This window comes from Procambarus clarkii, chromosome 48 (genome assembly GCF_040958095.1).
Source record: "Procambarus clarkii isolate CNS0578487 chromosome 48, FALCON_Pclarkii_2.0, whole genome shotgun sequence".
NCBI lineage: Eukaryota > Metazoa > Arthropoda > Malacostraca > Decapoda > Cambaridae > Procambarus > Procambarus clarkii.
The window spans coordinates 19,559,012-19,581,732 of NC_091197.1; the positions used below are offsets into that span (position 1 = coordinate 19,559,012).

The 22,721-nt window shown below is 40.3% G+C and overlaps 2 protein-coding genes across 2 annotated transcripts in view; both read left to right on the plus strand.

The window, feature by feature from the left end:
* Positions 1 to 13,502: 13,502 nt before the first annotated feature.
* On the plus strand, positions 13,503 to 14,696 carry LOC138351135 (streptococcal hemagglutinin-like). Its single transcript, XM_069302768.1, has one exon. It carries the CDS (start codon positions 13,503 to 13,505, stop codon positions 14,694 to 14,696), a length of 1,194 nt encoding a protein of 397 aa, XP_069158869.1.
* A 9-nt stretch (positions 14,697 to 14,705) lies between these two features.
* Positions 14,706 to 22,721, plus strand: part of LOC138351136 (mucin-22-like) — a 29,884-nt gene continuing 21,868 nt past the window's right edge. The window contains exons 1-4 of the mRNA XM_069302770.1: positions 14,706 to 14,880; positions 15,330 to 15,424; positions 15,547 to 15,677; positions 19,461 to 19,662. Coding sequence (XP_069158871.1) covers positions 14,706 to 14,880; positions 15,330 to 15,424; positions 15,547 to 15,677; positions 19,461 to 19,662 — 603 coding nt within the window. The remainder of the gene's footprint in view (positions 14,881 to 15,329; positions 15,425 to 15,546; positions 15,678 to 19,460; positions 19,663 to 22,721) is intronic.

Genomic DNA, 22,721 nt, shown 5'->3' on the forward strand with positions numbered 1-22,721 from the left:
CTCTCTCCTCCTATTTCCTTATAGCTATTTTCAGAGTTTCAAATAATCATAGAAGTTTATTTATATGTTTATGACCGAATTTGTAAAAGGACCATTTTCAGAGAATATTGTCTTAGATGTTTTGTTAAGGAAAACAGACAACTTATCCATAACATTTAGTTTTATATCCGTTTACGGCTATTTCACCTGTAAGACCAAAATTAGTCAGAGACAGTTTTAAGCTCATATTTCTTCAGAGTCCAATTATCAACAGAAATTCGCCAGAGTATACTTTGAGAGCAAAATTAGTCAGAGACAGTTTTAAGCTCATATTTCATCAGAGTCCAATTATCAACAGAAATTCGCCAGAGTCTACTTTGAGAGCAAAATTCGTCAGAGACAGTTTTAAGCTCAAATTTCATCAGAGTCCAATTATCAACAGAAATTCGCCAGAGTCTACTTTGAGAGCAAATTTCATCAGTGTCCTGTAATCTGTGAAAATTTGACAGAGTCCATTTTATACCCAATTTTCGTCAGAGTCCAGTTTATGCTCAAATTCGCCAGAGTCTACTTTAATAGCAAAATTCATCAGAGTCCAGTTTTCTAGCAAAATTCATGAGAGCCCAGTTTATACCGAAAATTCGCCAGAGTCTACTTTGTGCCAAATATTCAGAGTCCAGTTTTCTAGCAAAATTCATCAGAGTCCAGTTTATACCGAAAATTCACCAGAGTCTACTTTGTGCCAAATATTCAGAGTCCAGTTCATGATCGAAATTCATCAGAGTTCCAATTGAAGACCCAAATTTGGCAGAGACCACATTTTCGCTACTAGCAGTCCAATTTCCCTGAAATTTTTACCCTCTGTATTTCAGACATAGTAAATATGAAGTAAACAATTATAAAACTCTAGCTCTTGTCCTCTGTCCAAGTTCACTCATGTAAATTCATTACTCTCAGTCCAAATCCCCCTGAGATTTAAACACCCAACTACATTTTCAGACATAGTAAATAAAAACCAGTTCAGTTATCAAGTTTCAACTCTTGTCCCCCCAGCTTAGTTCATTTTGTACAAGTTCTTTATTTTCCAACTAAATCACCCTAAGATTTAAGATCACCTTATTTTCTAACGTAGTAAAATTAATCTGGACATTAACCAAGCTCCATTTTCTCAGCCTTAGATCATCAGACATAAATATATTCCATCAAGTCCGTCTCCAGCCTAACTCTTATCCGAGTACACACATAACCCCAACCTGTGTAATTATCTTTCACCCCCTCCCACCTTCCTCCATCTCATCTCATCTCACCTTACCCTTTCCCTCCCTTACCTTCTCATCCCCAACTTATCCAAACCTTCAATAATCGTACTGTATTTGCATATTTTCTCTATATTCACTGTGTTCTTCGTATTCTCATCCGTGTTCACTCCATGTTCTACAAATGTTCACAGTCCCATTCAGTTCATATTTTCACAAGTATCTCCATTGTTTCTGTAATCTTTCTCTTAGTCTCATTACTTTCTCTACAAATTCTAGTCATATTTTCTATGTTTTCATGTTCATCACATGTTCTCTTTACAACTTTTATACTCAATATTCATGCTAACTTCCATATTTTGTGTTCTTTGTCAATATTCATGTTCCTCTACAAGTTCATATTCCCTGCATGTTCACTCTATTCATCAACTTTTTCTTACATGTTTTCTGTGTTCACCGTATGTTCACTGTGTTCATTCCCTTACTTAACCTCAATTTTTTTTTATGTTCTTTGTTTCTTCCATTCACTAACTAGTTCTTTGTCAAATATTAGCATCAGCAATACAGTTTCCTCAACAATGTTAGTCACCAAGTTTTTATTTGCAAAAACTATGTCAAAGTAATTCTTGTAGTCAACTTAATAGTTCTACCAGCCATGTTCTTAAACAAATCTACACTTTATTCAGTTCCAAATTTACAAAGACAAACCTTTCTTGTAACTTCTTAACTAAAAATCTTTCGCCAATCAACTGAAACATAGTCACTTTCCTCATTTCTCAACTAACTTATTATCCAATCAAGAAAAAATTGTCAAAGGAATCTTTCCAACACTGTTCATAACTAAACTTATTCCCTAGTCATCAGAAAATAACCGTGTTCTTCATGTTTCATTGTCATTTCATAACTAAAAAATCTTTCGCCAATCAACTAAAAAACATAGTCACTTTCGTCATTTCTCAACTAAACTTATTATCCAGTCAACTAAAAATAGTCAGAAATAGCCTCGTTCAACACTGTTCTTAACTAAAACAACCTTTCTCTTAGCTAAAAATTGTCAAAGGAAACTTCTTTCAGCACTTTCTTAACAGCCGCTATGTTTCATCAAGTAAGAAAAAAATTGTCAAAGGAAACTTTCCAAAACTGTTCATAACTAGCTTTTATCCATCGTCAATCAACTAAAAATAATAACTTTCATCATTTCTTAACTAAACTTATTCCCCAGTCATCAGAAAATAACCGTGTTCTTCATGTTTCAATGTCATTTCATAACTAAAATTATCCATCAATCAACAGAAAAAGCCATGTTCATCATGTTTTGTCTTTTTGCTTAACTAAAATTATGTTTTGTCAAGTAAGAAAAAATAACCAAAGATATCTTTCATCGCTGTTCTTAACTGACATTATACTTTGGGGAGCACAAAAATAGTCTCCCTCGTCATGTTTTGTCTTTTTCCTTAACTAAAGTATTCATCAGTCAACTAAAAAATAGTTACTTCATCATGTTTCCTTGTCATTTCTTAACTGAAATATCACTTCTCTCATTTAAAATAGTCAGGTGTAGCCTCTTTCCAACACTGTTCTTAACTAAAGTAACCTTTCACTTCGCTAGAATAGTCATATTCATCGTTGTTCCTAACTAAAATTATATGTCGTTAAGTAAGAAATATAGTCAAAGACACTCTTCGAGACATCAAAGTTAATCTCAGAGTTATCCAAAGACATTCTCAAAGTCATCTAAAGTTATTCTCTAAGACATCAAAGTTATTCTAAGAGTTATCAAAAGTTATTCTCAGTCATGTTATGTTATTCTCTAACTCACTTCCATTCATCAAAGACATTCTCTAAGCCCTCAAAGTTATTCTCTAAGACAACAAAGTCATTCCCAGAGTCATCAAAAAAGTTATTCTTCGAAACATAAAATTTGCTCTGTAAGATATCTTCGTTCATCAAACTTATTCTCAGAGATATCTAAAGTTATTCTCAGAACAATCAAAAGTTATTCTAAGACAACAAAAGTTATTCTCAGAGCTACCCAAAGCTATTCTCAGAGTCACCTTCGTTCGTCAGAGAAACTTTCAAAACATCTTTGTTCATCAAACTTGTTTTCAAAGTCATCAAAAGTTAATCTAAGACATCTTCTTTCATCAAAGTTATTTTCAGAGACATCTAAAGTTATTCTCAGAGTCATCAAAGTGATCTCTAATTCACCTTTGTTCTCCCAAAGTTGTTCTCTAAGACACCTTCGTTCATCAAAGAAACTCTCCTTCTTCCATCATGTTATTCTTTAAGACATCTTCAGTCATAAAATTTCTCTCCAAAATGTAACTAGTTCAGCTTTTCATACCAAACCTGCATTTCTGTTGAAACATATTTTCTTAGTTGCTTTACCCTAAAACTGTTCTCTGAACTACACTGTTCAAACCTACGTAACCTATCCTCTCCACCCAATGTTACTTAGTTAACGTAACGTTCCTAAACCTAACTTTACCTATCCTAACATAACTTACCTTACCTTACCTATCTTACCTGACTTTACCAATCTTACCTAACTTAACCTGCATAACCTAACTTTACCTATGTTACCTTACCTTACCTATCTTACCTAACCTAACCTAACTTTACCTATGTTACCTTACCTTACCTACCTTTCCTAACTTAACCTGCTTAACCTATCTTACCTATCTTACCTAACTTTACCTATGTTACCTTACCTTACCTACCTTTCCTAACTTAACCTGCTTAACCTATCTTACCTATCTTACCTAACTTTACCTATCTTACCTATCTTACCTAACTTTACCTATGTTACCTTACCTTACCTACCTTTCCTAACTTAACCTGCTTAACCTATCTTACCTAACTTAACTTTCATAACCTAACTTTACCTATCCTAACATAACTTACCTTACCTTCCCTATCTTACCTAACTTTACCTATCCTAACATAACTTACCTTACCTATCATACCTAACTTAACCTAACTTTACCTATCCTAACTTAACTTACCTAACTTATTCTGCTTAACCTAACTTACCTACATTACCTAACTTAACCTGCTTAACCTAACTTATTTAACTTATCTTACCTATCCTAACCTAACTTGCTTTACCTAACTTAATCTTACATTCCCAAACTGATGTATCCTAACTTATCTAGTCAAACCAGACATGATCTAACTTACATAAGTATTCCTTCTTGTCTTTTGTGTTTCGTCAATCATTGTCTCATATTCATTTACTCATTTCTTTAGTTAATTTCTCAAATGGTCACTTATGGATTTCAAGTGCTATTTGTTAGAGATTGGATATTTAAGCATTTCAAAGAATTATAATTTCTCAAATGGTCACTTATGCATTTCAAGTGCTATTTGTTAGAGATTGGATATTTAAGCATTTCAAAGAATTTTTGTTATATATGGGCATTTACTCATTTCAAGGGATAATTTCTCAAATGGACGTTTTTACATTTCAAGTGTTATTTGTTTAAGATTGGGTGTTTAACCATTTCAAAGGTTTTTGTTATATATGGGAACTTACTCGTTTCAAGGGCCAATTTCTCAAATGGCCTTTTTTGCAGATCAAGGGTTATTTGTTAAAGTTCATCAAGTTGCTCATAAGTTGTATTTATTATGTTTGTTATCATTTATTCTTATTCCCCAACCCCTTAACCTAACCTCTTGTAATCTTAGTGTATTTGGTAGGTTCTATCATATGTTCTTATTCCCCAACCCCTTAACCTAACCTCTTGTAATCTTAGTGTATTTGGTAGGTTCTATCATATGTTCTTATTCCCCAACCCTTTAACCTAACCTTTCAGATGTAGTTTATGGTGTTTTTGACGTATTTGTTGAATATATTATCCTTTTCCTAACCTTTCAGATGTAGTTTTGTTTCTCCTTTGTATATTTTTACCCAAACCTTCTTTCCTTCTTTTACTTTGATTTCACATATAAGTTCATTCTTTATCTTAGTAATAATAGAATTACAATAGTAAAGAATCAGATCTACTAAGACTTGAAATTGAGAAACAAGAGCTCAAGGGAGTGAGAGCATGAAAGAAGAGCAAGGAGTAAGAGAGAGGGGGCGGAAGAAAATGGGACCAAAGAAGAGAGAATGAGAGAGTGTGGGCATGGGGGAACTAAGACTTGAATTTGAGAAAAAAGAAAACTAAGTGAATGAGAGTGAGGGTGTGAGAATGGGAGCATTAAGACTTGAATTTGAGAAACAAGAGAGCATTTGAGCAAATGAGGAAGAGAGAGAATAAGGGAGAGAGATAGAAAAGGAGGGTTAGAAGGAGTAGGAGAATCAAAGTAAAAGAAGGAAAGAAGGTTTGGGTAAAAATATACAAAGGAGAAACAAAACTACATCTGAAAGGTTAGGAAAAGGATAATATATTCAACAAATACGTCAAAAACACCATAAACTACATCTGAAAGGTTAGGTTAAAGGGTTGGGGAATAAGAACATATGATAGAACCTACCAAATACACTAAGATTACAAGAGGTTAGGTTAAGGGGTTGGGGAATAAGAACATATGATAGAACCTACCAAATACACTAAGATTACAAGAGGTTAGGTTAAGGGGTTGGGGAATAAGAATAAATGATAACAAACATAATAAATACAACTTATGAGCAACTTGATGAACTTTAACAAATAACCCTTGATCTGCAAAAATGGCCATTTGAGAAATTGGCCCTTGAAACGAGTAAGTTCCCATATATAACAAAAACCTTTGAAATGGTTAAACACCCAATCTTAAACAAATAACACTTGAAATGTTAAAACGTCCATTTGAGAAATTATCCCTTGAAATGAGTAAATGCCCATATATAACAAAAATTCTTTGAAATGCTTAAATATCCAATCTCTTACAAATAGCACTTGAAATGCATAAGTGACCATTTGAGAAATTATAATTCTTTGAAATGCTTAAATATCCAATCTCTAACAAATAGCACTTGAAATCCATAAGTGACCATTTGAGAAATTAACTAAAGAAATGAGTAAATGAATATGAGACAATGATTGACGAAACACAAAAGACAAGAAGGAATACTTATGTAAGTTAGATCATGTCTGGTTTGACTAGATAAGTTAGGATACATCAGTTTGGGAATGTAAGATTAAGTTAGGTAAAGCAAGTTAGGTTAGGATAGGTAAGATAAGTTAAATAAGTTAGGTTAAGCAGGTTAAGTTAGGTAATGTAGGTAAGTTAGGTTAAGCAGAATAAGTTAGGTAAGTTAAGTTAGGATAGGTAAAGTTAGGTTAAGTTAGGTATGATAGGTAAGGTAAGTTATGTTAGGATAGGTAAAGTTAGGTAAGATAGGGAAGGTAAGGTAAGTTATGTTAGGATAGGTAAAGTTAGGTTATGAAAGTTAAGTTAGGTAAGATAGGTAAAGTTAGGTAAGATAGGTTAAGCAGGTTAAGTTAGGAAAGGTAGGTAAGGTAAGGTAACATAGGTAAAGTTAGGTAAGATAGGTAAGATAGGTAAAGTTAGGTAAGATAGGTAAGATAGGTTAAGCAGGTTAAGTTAGGAAAGGTAGGTAAGGTAAGGTAACATAGGTAAAGTTAGGTAAGATAGGTAAGATAGGTTAAGCAGGTTAAGTTAGGAAAGGTAGGTAAGGTAAGGTAACATAGGTAAAGTTAGGTTAGGTTAGGTAAGATAGGTAAGGTAAGGTAACATAGGTAAAGTTAGGTTATGCAGGTTAAGTTAGGTAAGATTGGTAAAGTCAGGTAAGATAGGTAAGGTAAGGTAAGTTATGTTAGGATAGGTAAAGTTAGGTTTAGGAACGTTACGTTAACTAAGTAACATTGGGTGGAGAGGATAGGTTACGTAGGTTTGAACAGTGTAGTTCAGAGAACAGTTTTAGGGTAAAGCAACTAAGAAAATATGTTTCAACAGAAATGCAGGTTTGGTATGAAAAGCTGAACTAGTTACATTTTGGAGAGAAATTTTATGACTGAAGATGTCTTAAAGAATATCATGATGGAAGAAGGAGAGTTTCTTTGATGAACGAAGGTGTCTTAGAGAACAACTTTGGGAGAACAAAGGTGAATTAGAGATCACTTTGATGACTCTGAGAATAACTTTAGATGTCTCTGAAAATAACTTTGATGAAAGAAGATGTCTTAGATTAACTTTTGATGACTTTGAAAACAAGTTTGATGAACAAAGATGTTTTGAAAGTTTCTCTGACGAACGAAGGTGACTCTGAGAATAGCTTTGGGTAGCTCTGAGAATAACTTTTGTTGTCTTAGAATAACTTTTGATTGTTCTGAGAATAACTTTAGATATCTCTGAGAATAAGTTTGATGAACGAAGATATCTTACAGAGCAAATTTTATGTTTCGAAGAATAACTTTTTTGATGACTCTGGGAATGACTTTGTTGTCTTAGAGAATAACTTTGAGGGCTTAGAGAATGTCTTTGATGAATGGAAGTGAGTTAGAGAATAACATAACATGACTGAGAATAACTTTTGATAACTCTTAGAATAACTTTGATGTCTTAGAGAATAACTTTAGATGACTTTGAGAATGTCTTTGGATAACTCTGAGATTAACTTTGATGTCTCGAAGAGTGTCTTTGACTATATTTCTTACTTAACGACATATAATTTTAGTTAGGAACAACGATGAATATGACTATTCTAGCGAAGTGAAAGGTTACTTTAGTTAAGAACAGTGTTGGAAAGAGGCTACACCTGACTATTTTAAATGAGAGAAGTGATATTTCAGTTAAGAAATGACAAGGAAACATGATGAAGTAACTATTTTTTAGTTGACTGATGAATACTTTAGTTAAGGAAAAAGACAAAACATGACGAGGGAGACTATTTTTGTGCTCCCCAAAGTATAATGTCAGTTAAGAACAGCGATGAAAGATATCTTTGGTTATTTTTTCTTACTTGACAAAACATAATTTTAGTTAAGCAAAAAGACAAAACATGATGAACATGGCTTTTTCTGTTGATTGATGGATAATTTTAGTTATGAAATGACATTGAAACATGAAGAACACGGTTATTTTCTGATGACTGGGGAATAAGTTTAGTTAAGAAATGATGAAAGTTATTATTTTTAGTTGATTGACGATGGATAAAAGCTAGTTATGAACAGTTTTGGAAAGTTTCCTTTGACAATTTTTTTCTTACTTGATGAAACATAGCGGCTGTTAAGAAAGTGCTGAAAGAAGTTTCCTTTGACAATTTTTAGCTAAGAGAAAGGTTGTTTTAGTTAAGAACAGTGTTGAACGAGGCTATTTCTGACTATTTTTAGTTGACTGGATAATAAGTTTAGTTGAGAAATGACGAAAGTGACTATGTTTTTTAGTTGATTGGCGAAAGATTTTTTAGTTATGAAATGACAATGAAACATGAAGAACACGGTTATTTTCTGATGACTAGGGAATAAGTTTAGTTATGAACAGTGTTGGAAAGATTCCTTTGACAATTTTTTCTTGATTGGATAATAAGTTAGTTGAGAAATGAGGAAAGTGACTATGTTTCAGTTGATTGGCGAAAGATTTTTAGTTAAGAAGTTACAAGAAAGGTTTGTCTTTGTAAATTTGGAACTGAATAAAGTGTAGATTTGTTTAAGAACATGGCTGGTAGAACTATTAAGTTGACTACAAGAATTACTTTGACATAGTTTTTGCAAATAAAAACTTGGTGACTAAAATTGTTGAGGAAACTGTATTGCTGATGCTAATATTTGACAAAGAACTAGTTAGTGAATGGAAGAAACAAAGAACATAAAAAAAAATTGAGGTTAAGTAAGGGAATGAACACAGTGAACATACGGTGAACACAGAAAACATGTAAGAAAAAGTTGATGAATAGAGTGAACATGCAGGGAATATGAACTTGTAGAGGAACATGAATATTGACAAAGAACACAAAATATGGAAGTTAGCATGAATATTGAGTATAAAAGTTGTAAAGAGAACATGTGATGAACATGAAAACATAGAAAATATGACTAGAATTTGTAGAGAAAGTAATGAGACTAAGAGAAAGATTACAGAAACAATGGAGATACTTGTGAAAATATGAACTGAATGGGACTGTGAACATTTGTAGAACATGGAGTGAACACGGATGAGAATACGAAGAACACAGTGAATATAGAGAAAATATGCAAATACAGTACGATTATTGAAGGTTTGGATAAGTTGGGGATGAGAAGGTAAGGGAGGGAAAGGGTAAGGTGAGATGAGATGAGATGGAGGAAGGTGGGAGGGGGTGAAAGATAATTACACAGGTTGGGGTTATGTGTGTACTCGGATAAGAGTTAGGCTGGAGACGGACTTGATGGAATATATTTATGTCTGATGATCTAAGGCTGAGAAAATGGAGCTTGGTTAATGTCCAGATTAATTTTACTACGTTAGAAAATAAGGTGATCTTAAATCTTAGGGTGATTTAGTTGGAAAATAAAGAACTTGTACAAAATGAACTAAGCTGGGGGGACAAGAGTTGAAACTTGATAACTGAACTGGTTTTTATTTACTATGTCTGAAAATGTAGTTGGGTGTTTAAATCTCAGGGGGATTTGGACTGAGAGTAATGAATTTACATGAGTGAACTTGGACAGAGGACAAGAGCTAGAGTTTTATAATTGTTTACTTCATATTTACTATGTCTGAAATACAGAGGGTAAAAATTTCAGGGAAATTGGACTGCTAGTAGCGAAAATGTGGTCTCTGCCAAATTTGGGTCTTCAATTGGAACTCTGATGAATTTCGATCATGAACTGGACTCTGAATATTTGGCACAAAGTAGACTCTGGTGAATTTTCGGTATAAACTGGACTCTGATGAATTTTGCTAGAAAACTGGACTCTGAATATTTGGCACAAAGTAGACTCTGGCGAATTTTCGGTATAAACTGGGCTCTCATGAATTTTGCTAGAAAACTGGACTCTGATGAATTTTGCTATTAAAGTAGACTCTGGCGAATTTGAGCATAAACTGGACTCTGACGAAAATTGGGTATAAAATGGACTCTGTCAAATTTTCACAGATTACAGGACACTGATGAAATTTGCTCTCAAAGTAGACTCTGGCGAATTTCTGTTGATAATTGGACTCTGATGAAATTTGAGCTTAAAACTGTCTCTGACTAATTTTGCTCTCAAAGTAGACTCTGGCGAATTTCTGTTGATAATTGGACTCTGATGAAATATGAGCTTAAAACTGTCTCTGACTAATTTTGCTCTCAAAGTAGACTCTGGCGAATTTCTGTTGATAATTGGACTCTGATGAAATATGAGCTTAAAACTGTCTCTGACTAATTTTGGTCTTACAGGTGAAATAGCCGTAAACGGATATAAAACTAAATGTTATGGATAAGTTGTCTGTTTTCCTTAACAAAACATCTAAGACAATATTCTCTGAAAATGGTCCTTTTACAAATTCGGTCATAAACATATAAATAAACTTCTATGATTATTTGAAACTCTGAAAATAGCTATAAGGAAATAGGAGGAGAGAGAGAGAGAGGAACGGTCCAGATATTATGGAGAAGATAAGATAAGATATGATAAGAGGCGACCTACAAGAAGCGTCTGGCTGGCAGGGCCTAAGGTAAATAAAGGTGACGCGAGAGATTGCGAGGTAAGGGGGGGAGGGAGGGGGTGTGAGGTAGGAGCCCCTGAAAACCCTGACTTACACAGATAACTTTCTAAATTTACATGAAAACTATGGCTTACATAGACGATATTTGTAAGTTGAAAACATGTAAAATATGTCCGTAGAGTTCTCCTGGAAACCCTAAAGCGCTACATACGTTATTTGAATTTCTCCCATAAGGCCTTTAACAAACTTCTAAGTCTCGGAAATTATTTTTCTCATAAGAATTCCATACTTCTAAAATCTCGGAAATTACTTACTCATAAGAAATCCTTAATTCCAAATCTTAGAGTCCCCAAATTCACCTGAAAAAAAAAGGCCTGTGCGTCTTACACCGCACAGGGGTCCTCTGGTCTGAAAAAAAAAGGGCCTGTGCGGCTTACACCGTACAGGGGTCCTCTGGCCTGAAAAAAAGGGGCCTGTGCGTCTTACTCCCTACTACTACCCTCACCATTCACACTGACCATTCACCCTCACCATTCACACTCACCATTCACACTCACCATTCACCCTCACCATTCACCCTCACCATTCACACTCACCATTCACACTCACCATTCACCCTCACCATTCACACTCACCATTCACCCTCACCATTCACCCTCACCATCCACCCTCACCATTCACCCTCACCATTCACCCTCACCATTCACCCTCACCATTCACACTCACCATTCACCCTCACCATTCACCCTCACCATCCACCCTCACCATCCACCCTCACCATTCACCCTCACCATTCACCCTCACCATTCACCCTCACCATTCACCCTCACCATTCACCCTCACCATTCACCCTCACCATCCACCCTCACCATTCACCCTCACCATTCACCCTCACCATTCACCCTCACCATTCACCCTCACCATTCACACTCACCATTCACACTCACCATTCACCCTCACCATTCACACTCACCATTCACCCTCACCATTCACACTCACCATCCACACGCTGAATGTAATTTGTACATTATTCACGGCAACAAGTTCGGATTATTAGATAATCCTTCATTTGATTTGACAATTAGCAATCAGGGGAAAAGTGGGTGAGGACTGGAGGGGGGGGGTTAGAGAGAGAGAGAGAGAGAGAGAGAGAGAGAGAGAGAGAGAGAGAGAGAGAGAGAGAGAGAGAGAGAGAGAGAGAGAGAGAAACAATGAAGAGGTCTTTTAGTATAGTTGCCTTCATTATCGGCTCTCAATCTGGGGCACCAGGGTTCGACTCCGGGGCAGGACAGTTGTCGCCGGAGCCCTAAGTACTGGTGCTTGTATTACCTAAGTTAATAATACTATCTCTGCCTGCCGCGATTTATTAATGATACTATATGAATTATTTATTTATGAATTATTATTATAATACAAATATTATGTATTTGTTTCCTGGAGACGTTTTGTTAGTCTTACATATGTTATGACTTCTTGTACTTCCGGAGTGATGTAAGGAGCTCCAGCTATTGTACCTGGCCACACCCTGCCCCTAGGGACGGGTGGGCACCCTAGGGACGGGTGGTCACCCTAGGGACGGGTGGTCACCCTAGGGACGGGTGGACACCCTAGGGACGGGTGGACACCCTAGGGACGGGTGGTCACCCTAGGGACGGGTGGACACCCTAGGGACGGGTGGACACCCTAGGGACGGGTGGACACCCTAGGGACGGGTGGACACCCTAGGGACGGGTGGTCACCCTAGGGACGGGTGGACACCCTAGGGACGGGTGGACACCCTAGGGACGGGTGGACACCCTAGGGACGGGTGGACACCCTAGGGACGGGTGGTCACCCTAGGGACGGGTGGACACCCTAGGGACGGGTGGACACCCTAGGGACGGGTGGTCACCCTAGGGCCGGTTGGTCACCCTAGGGACGGGTGGACACCCTAGGGACGGGTGGACACCCTAGGGACGGGTGGACACCCTAGGGACGGGTGGTCACCCTAGGGACGGGTGGACACCCTAGGGACGGGTGGTCACCCTAGGGACGGGTGGACACCCTAGGGACGGGTGGACACCCTAGGGACGGGTGGGCACCCTAGGGACGGGTGGTCACCCTAGGGACGGGTGGACACCCTAGGGATGGGTGGGGTCAGGTCACAGACGTGACCCACCCTCTTTCTGCTTCCCTTAGCCACACCCACCACCCCATCCCCTCCCCCCCCCCCCCACTGCCCACCACCCACTCCCCACCGCCCCCCTCCAGCCCCCCCCACCACAAGCCCCCTCCACCAGCCACCCCCACCAGCCCCACCACCCTCCACCAGCCCCCCCCCACCCCTCTGGGTACAGTGTTTGTCCCATGTCGGCGGATTACAGAGTTTTACTGAAGTAATCCCGCTCCAGGGCGCCTGTGTTATGTATAAGTTTAGGGAGAGCGGAGAGAGGAGAGAGAGAGAGAGGTGAGGAGAAGGTGAGAGAAAGACGGGGTGAGAGACGATGAAGAGAGGGAATGTGAGGGAGAGAGGGACGAGAGAATGTATGGAATTATTACTTGATCAAATGATACAAACTCACCCCATTCGTGCAATAGAACACAAGCAAGCGGCACTTGAGAACGGTCTTGTATGGTCAGCTCCAGCAACCCGGAGCCTCGTGCATGGTGATCCAACACGTGCTGTTAAGGCATATGTCAGCAGACACAATGGTGCCATCACGTCAGCACGTGTCAGCAGACACAATGGTACCATCACGTCAGCACATGCCAGCAGACACAATGGTAGCCATCACGTCAGCACATGCCAGCAGACACAATGGTGCCATCACGTCAGCACGTGTCAGCAGACACAATGGTGCCATCACGTCAGCACATGCCAGCGGACACAATGGTACCATCACGTCAGCACGTGTCAGCAGACACAATGGTGCCATCACGTCAGCACATGCCAGCGGACACAATGGTGCCATCACGTCAGCACATGCCAGCGGACACAATGGTGCCATCACGTCAGCACATGTCAGCAGACACAATGGTACCATCACGTCAGCACGTGTCAGCAGACACAATGGTGCCATCACGCCAGCACATGTCAGCAGACACAATGGTACCATCACGCCAGCACATGCCAGCAGACACAAAGGTGCCATCACGTCAGCACATGTCAGCGGCCACAATGGTGCCATCACGTCACCACATGTCAACAGACACAAAGGTGCCATCACGTCAGCACATGTCAGCAGACACAGTGGTGCCATCACGTCAGCACATGCCAGCAGACACAAAGGTGCCATCACGTCAGCACATGCCAGCAGACACAAAGGTGCCATCACGTCAGCACATGCCAGCGGACACAATGGTGCCATCACGTCAGCAGACACAATGGTGCCATCACGTCAGCAGACACAATGGTGCCATCACGTCAGCACATGCCAGCAGACACAATGGTGCCATCACGTCAGCAGACACAATGGTGCCATCACGTCAGCACATGCCAGCAGACACAATGGTGCCATCACGTCAGCACACGTCAGCAGACACAATGGTGCCATCACGTCAGCACGTGCCAGCGGACACAATGGTGCCATCACGCCAGCACATGTCAGCAGACACAATGGTGCCATCACGTCAGCACTTGCCAGCAGACACAATGGTGCCATCACGTCAGCACATGCCAGCAGACACAAAGGTGCCATCACGTCAGCACATGCCAGCAGACACAAAGGTGCCATCACGTCAGCACATGCCAGCAGACACAAAGGTGCCATCACGTCAGCACATGCCAGCAGACACAAAGGTACCATGACACCAGTGTACACTAACGTCAGTCACCACAGAACACATAATAACACAGGTGAACATAACGCACATGGCGCATCTGATGACAAACTCAGAATGTGAATGTATATGATGTATATGAAGTATATGATGTATATGAAGTATATGAAGTATATGAAGTATATGATGTATATGATGTATATGATGTATATGAAGTATATGAAGTATATGAAGTATATGAAGAACATCTCACTATACTACAATAGAACTGCACTGGAGTTCGTAATTGAATTAATGACATCATACAGTACGTCGGTGAACACCAAACTGACGTCATAGTGAACAAATCCACAGGGGCCGTAACGAGGATTCGAACCTGCGTGCGAGAGCATCCCAGACGCTGCCTTAATCGACTGAGCTACGACATTATATAAGAATTGCAACCAGAAATCCTACTGAATTTACTTGAAGAGGTAGAACAGCCTATTGACATAGATCGAGTGCATGGGGGAGTTGTGTAAAATCCTGGTTTGTGTCTCGGAGAGGCTGCAGGATCCAAGTAAATTCAGTAGAATTTCTAGTTGCAATTCTTATACCATGTCGTAGCTCAGTCAATTAAGCTCAGCTCAGCGTAGCTCAGCGTCTGGGATGCTCCCGGACGCAGGTTCGAATCCTCGTCACGGCCGTCGTGGAGTTGTTCATTTGATGCATCACGCTATTGTGATTTATGTGTGTATTGACGTCATAGTGCTACAGGAGACACTGGAGATAATGACTTCAGCCCAAGGTTCAGCGGTTATCGCAAGTTCTCCCTGCCCTCCGGGGAAAGAAAACGGGGTCTCATCACTTTTGTAAGTAACATTCCTGCACAGATTATTGATGACCTGCACATGGGGGATGAGTATTCATCACTGGAGTAACAATTCACTTAAACAATAATGCCCTACATATAATCAACCTATATGTGCCACAGAGTAAACTTGACTTTGACACACTACCTAAATTTACTAATGAAGAAGTAGTGTGGGCAGATCACCTACCCTGCTGGTCGGTGACCTTAATGCCAGGCACCCGCACTTTGATGCCAACTGTCATCAGCCCAATGTCAGTGGACGGAAACTGTCACTCTTTGTTAGAAGAAGTGAACACGTCAGGGTCCTGGGAGATAGATGGACGGCCAACTCACCTCAGAGGAGGAAGATTAGACTATGATAGCTGAATGTACAGGACACGGATGCCAGTACACACATTGTGCACAGTTTATGTAGTGAGCACTGGACGCTGATTACCACCGTCGACATGAGCAAGAGAAGGAAAGAGACGAATAAAAGAAAAGGGTTATCACTAGGAGCGAGTATATTTAATTCGTAAACAAGATGAGTGACTGGTTCACGGAATACCAAATCCCAGAAGACATTGATACATTTGTTGATGACCTTAATAACCAAATTGAGCACTGTCTCAGAGTTCCGCGCCGCACGACTGGGCGCAGTAACCCTCAGAAGAAGAAAATAAACTAGTATGAGAACGATTACATAAAGATGCTCAATGTAAATGTTAGGAGCATGAGTAGAGAGTACCGGAGACATCCCACTGACGGCAACCAAGAGCTGTTTAAAACTGTGTGTCAAGTAGCCGGGGAAGAGAAGATTAAAGAGTAAGAAAGACAATGGCTTGAATTCACTAGCTCCATTGGAAGAGAAACATCTGCAAGACAAGTGTGGGCAAAGATACAGATAGCTAAGGGTGGCAGAGCCCGGCCTGCGGCTCACAAAGACCCCCAGGGTAAGGCTGAAGAATTAATTCACAGTGGAGTGATGCAGCATCCTCCTCCTCCCTCCCTGCAGAAGTAAGCAGGGAACAGCTCCTGCGACATGATGACAGAAAAATTAAGATAACAAGAGCACAATTTAGTGATGACGAGTACGGCCAACCAATCACAGCCCAGAAAGTAAGGGGCACTATGAAAAAGTGTAAAAGTACAGCACCTGGTGAAGATGGCGTCACCTACGACATACTCAATGCACGGTGTGAAGTTTCTGGGAATCTACTACTCTACCTGTTTAACAAATCATTCCTATGTGGGGTGTTGCCCACACAATAGAAACATGCAGTAATCGTTCCCGCACGGAAGCCCAATGACCCTGGAAATTACAGACCTATCAGTCTCATGTCATGCAAGATGCTTGAAAGGATCATCTTAAACCGATTGTTGCACAAAATAGGCAGGCTAAGGGAGGGGGTCAATGGATTTGTTAAAAGACGGAGCACAGCCAATTGTATAGTTAATTACTTGGCTAATGACACAGCTAAGTACTCTGTATTTGTTGACATTAAAGGAGCCTTCGACAAAGCACAGGGGATTGTGATCCTGGACGAGCTTGCATGCATGGGTGTCAAGGGGAGACTCATGAAATGGGTTGAAGACTACCTCACAGGGAGGAAAGCCAAGGTCTGCTTCAATGGAGCAGTCTCCAGAACAATGAATATGGAACTCGGAACCCCTCCCCCCCAAGGAGGGGTCTTAAGCCCCACACTATTCAATGTACTTATTAACGCCATTGCAAATATTGATTTTCCGGAAGGAACACAATAAGTGGGATATGCAGATGATGTTCTAATACAAGCCCCAACCCTGGGGAAAATTAAACAGTCCAATGAACTCTTTGGAAGAAAATGTATTGAGCTCGTTTTCACTCTCTCCACAAACAAGACAAAAGCATAGCCCCATCACAAGCGGAGAGAAAATGAAGAACTACAAATTAATGGTGTAACACTTGAATGGGTTGACCACTATCGGTACCTTGGCGTCACTGTCGGCTCTCACAAGGGGAAGAAAGAGGAGCTCAACCAACTCATAAGAACATGCAAAAGTCGACTCAGGGCACTGAAAGCCTATGACCTGGAATGGACATGGGGCATCTATTGCCGTGCTTAAAATGATGTACACAGCCTATGTGCGCTCCGTCATAGACTATGCCGCACCAGTTTTATGCACCTACTCCCAAAGCGATATGAAAAGGCTTGAAAACATACGAAATGAAGCCATGACAATCATTCTTGGAGTCCCAAGATCTGCCAAAACGTCTAATCTACGAGAGGAGTTGTCATGTGGGGGATTTTTCTCCACTATTTAATATCATATAATATTTAAGTAAATAATTAATTTAGAATAAAGTTGTAGAAGTGGACTGTATAATCTTCTATTTAAAGTGGAGTGATTCCCCTACACACTTTTTTTTTTTGGGGGGGGGGGGGGTAAATACTAGAATGTTAATCTACTAATGATATCGATATGACATTTCATATAGAAGAAAAAATAATTGTAACATGGATTAGTAAGCTAACTACTAAATTCAAACGTTTGGAAGCTTAGCTGCCAAAGATGAAGAACATCCGACAGTTGTACGACTCGTTTGATCGTGTCAGTGCCTGATATCTCGGGCAACACATGACCCACAGAGCGAAGTACGCTTCCCTTGTAGTTAACTTCATGCTGAAATACCAATATCAAGTAATTTCCATCTAAGAGTGCATATTCCCACACATATTCATAAATTTAGTGCTGGTAGAATATAATAATTACATTCATGAGGTTATTTTGATGGTCATGCGTCCTGACAAGACATCCTATATATTATATAAATTGAGGCCACAACTATATAAAAGGGGTTACTTATACTTGCCGGACGTAGTGTCTGGAATAAGATGAAGCTGTCGAGTCTATTCGAGATCCGTTAAAGCTCGGATGCTCCAAGTATAAGACGATAATAAGAGGAGCTCCAGGACACTCCCAAATATGGCGTCTCTCCACCAAGTCTCTCGTGACACTGTACCGCGCGCCACCTAGCGCCGGATATTAGAAACTTGGTTAATAAATTTCAATATTTCAATTTAATTTCCAAATCGACGGAAAGATTGGCGACGTCATTTAACGTCTCTATAACATACTTTAGGTAACAGCTGCTTATATCTTGCTGTGTTTATCATTTAACCTAAATGACATTGGATAAAATATTAATATTTGTGGATGAATTTCAATTCAACATTTTGTTTACTGGATCAGCTGATTTCAGGCTGTGGAAAACTCTATTCAATAAACGACTATATAATTTGCTAAATCAAACTAAATCAATTGCCAATCTATTTTCCTTAAGAAATTCTACAAGGTTAGACTGAGTTTAATTCGATTTATGGATAACGGAAATTTATTCTCTTGAGCTGGGCGGCTGAGGCAATCGTAGCCATGAATGCTAGGCAATATTTGGCGGTATTACACCTCAGATTAATGAGAATTAATATTGCTACACTACTGGTTAGTGGTATTAGTAAATTAGATTTCTTAGTACAACAAATTTATAATATTGCACTAGGGTTTGGCATTTGGGTGTTAGAAAGTGCCAACATGTCCTTCCCCAGTGTCAAAAGCAGAATTTAGGAACTGAATGCTAAGCTTGCCATTAAGATTATATTGCCAAGAGAAAACTGAGTTCTGTGCTACTTACAGGAGGAAACAGGAGAAACAAAAAATGGCATCACAGATCAGTCTGCTTCCTCGAAGAGCTTCACCTGCTTGAGCAAGCCCGTGAGCTCCTGCCTGTAGAGAGGTTACCTCCCTGGGAGGATGACTCGTGTAAGAGCAAGCCCGTGAGCTCCTGCCTGTAGAGAGGTTACCTCCCTGGGAGGATGACTCGTGTAAATTCATCATCAATGAGATGACAACGAAAAAGTTCAAATGATTCCACAAGAAATGAGGAATCATGAGGAAATTGGCAAAGAAGCCGGAGATGAACAAGATCAAATCTACACTGTTGGAGCATTTAATCCTGTCAGTGGCAGGGCTGGTGCAGCATACACGGTAATTGGGAATAATGCCTTTCAATGCAGAAATAGAGAAAAAGCTCGTATTGAGAACTATGCCTCTTCAACGCATGCAGAGCTAACTGCTATTGTTATGGCGTTAAGATTCCTTAAACGAAACACTAATGGTGCAATGATCTGCACTGATTCAAAAGCAGTACTACAGAGCCTAAGTACAAATCGGGAAGAAAACCTTGCGATAATCGCTGAAATCAAGAGAGCTGTGAGGGTACTAACCAATTAGAGAAGAGTTGTCAAGTTTCTGTGGAGCCCCTCCCATGTTGGAATATGTGGGAATGAACGAGCAGATGACAAACATAGATACTGTTATTAAAAGATTCCCCAATTTTGCACCCGTAAGATAACGTAAGATTTTAAGGGTTGACAGATTGTTTGAGGAGCTGTTCACTCTAGGCAGTTAAGCAAGTCCCAGCTGTGTCTGGGTACTAGTGACAGGATGAACAACCCAGCGGGTTTTCTTCCTATTGGGGAGTGTTGTACATGCTGCTATGGCGGTGTGTCCACTCACAAGTTGAGTAGCGCTGCCCAATAAACGCGTCCCCTGGGCCAAAATTTATAAAATTTAAAAAAAAAACAAAGAGTAGGGAAAGAAGATGAGGTATATATGTATATGTATGAGAAAGGGGGGGGGGAGAGAGAGAGAGGAAAGGAGAGAAAGGAGGGAGAGAAAATGAAGGGGAGAGAGAGAGAGAGAAGGGAAGGGGGGCTGGCGGTGTATTGTTGGTGCACTCTATTAGGTGAATGTTAATGGCCTTGAAAATGTTGACAGGGTCGACGAAACGCAGCTCTTAGCGTCAGACCCTAACAAAACAGTAAAATGAACTTTGGAAAATACATTTTTTATCGTTCTGAAGAGAAGACAATCATGAAAAATATAGAGAAGATTCGTGCTAGAATCTGACGTATGATTCTGCGCGAGAATCACGGGTCTCACAGCCTGCCACGTGTATGTGTCTACGAGAAAGACTTACTTCAAGACACTAACATTTATACATACCAATGTCTATGAAAGAGAATGTCTGAAATATTCAGTATATTGAATGTCAATATAATGTGGGGGAGAGTAGGGGTATAAGGTATTGTGGGGGGATATTAGGGTATACTGTAGGTAGAGGTATTGTGGGAGGATATTGGGTATACTGTAGGTGGAGGTATTGTGGGGGGATATTGGGGTATACTGTAGGTGGAGGTATTGTGGGTGGATATTGGGGTATACTGTAGGTGGAGGTATTGTGGGGGATATTGGGGTATACTGTAGGTGGAGGTATTGTGGGAGGATATTGGGTATACTGTAGGTGGAGGTATTGTGGGGGGATATTGGGGTATACTGTAGGTGGAGGTATTGTGGGTGGATATTGGGGTATACTGTAGGTGGAGGTATTGTGGGGGATATTGGGGTATACTGTAGGTGGAGGTATTGTGGGGGAGATTGGGGTATACTGTAGGTGGAGGTATTGTGGGGGAGATTGGGGTATACTGTAGGTGGAGGTATTGTGGTGGGATATTGGGGTATACTGTTGGTGGAGATACAGTGGGGGATATTGGGGGAATGCTGAAGGTGAGTCACATGTCATCCATTACACAAGACTGCCTCACTAGAAGGGAAACAAGTCTAGGGTTATCATCACAATCGAGTCATGTGTCTATCATCAGTGTATGCAAATGAAATGTAATCCTTAATTGCCACAGTGGCATACATCAAGGTGGGCATCACTGTATATTCTCTGGCAGTGTTAGTTTCACAGTGTAAATTGTTCTTTATGACTAGACAGTGTTCAAAATGTCCCTAATTATCCTGACAGTGCATAGGCCTAAATAATCCTGGCTGTTCATAGGCCTAAGTGGTCCTGATGTACGATTGGCCTTCAGCCTGTACGGCTAAGTAACCTGAGGTGAACACACACACAAGTGAATGATAGACACATGTAAAATAATGCATATGAACGTTAGTGTATGGGAGTACCCCCCCCCCCCACCCCCACCCCACCACCCTGGAACTCTGCCCGGGACGCTGACAGATGATTATAAATTATTCATTTTGGGGACCGATTATTATTCATGGCGCTCAGGTATTCATGCATTTATATACATTAATTGAGTCTGGTGATGACGCTTACCTGCGTCCTGGGAGCCGCTTGATTGACAGGTGTTACCTGGAGATTATACAGGATTGGTCAGTTATTCACAGGTGATTGTATGGATCGTTTTCGGGAAACATATGGAAACTAATGCTGATCAAGCAACCGTGTTCTCTCTCTCTCGATTTGCCTCAACGTTAAATATGCAACTGTTGTCTCTGACCAGATACCTGACAAAATCCAGCTGTTTGGCCTAGTTAGAAAAGAACTAACTCGAGCTAATCATCTTGCCTATAAAGGCCGATGCATAGAAAACGTCGGTATTACGGTGGTTTAATTTGTGCTGACACGTCGAATTTTTGACGGATTGGTCAGTTCCGTTATATAAGCGACGTGGTAGGTGAGAGGGGAGGGGGGGGGGAGGGGCTGAATTATAAGTTACTTATAGTGAGGTATGGTGACTTACAGTGACATTAGTTATAGTGAGGTATGGTGACTGACAGTGTTTTATCAGCCAGGAACAGTGATGTTTAGTGACTTATCAGTCACGGATAGTGAGATAAAGTAACTGACAGTGGCTTACCAATCACGGATAGTGACGTGTGGTGACTGACAGTGCTTTATCAGCCCCGAACATTGAAGTATGGTGACTGACAGTGACTTGTTAGTCACGAACAGTGAGGTATGATGACTGACAGTGACTTCTTAGTCAGGAACAGTGAGGTATGGTGACTGACAGTGACTTGTTAATCAGAATCAACGAGGTATAGTGACATTATAATATAGGTAGCAGATAGATATGTACGATGGTAGGTGGAAGCACCATATGGGTCAAGGATAATACTCACCTCCTCACTCATATCGTTTTTTGCAGCCATTTCTGATGATGCTGTGAACTCTTACCCAGATGTTCCTTTCGCATCTCTTCGGCACATCTGTGTCTCAGGCTCCACCCGTGTCCTCTGGTCCTGCCTCATCTGTGTCTCAGGCTCCACCCGTGTCCTCTGGTCCTGCCTCATCTGTGTCTCAGGCTCCACCCGTGTCCTCTGGTCCTGCCTCATCTGTGTCTCAGGCTCCACCCGTGTCCTCTGGTCCTTCCTCATCTGTGTCTCAGGCTCCACCCGTGTCCTCTGGTCCTGCCTCATCTGTGTCTCAGGCTCCACCCGTGTCCTCTGGTCCTTCCTCATCT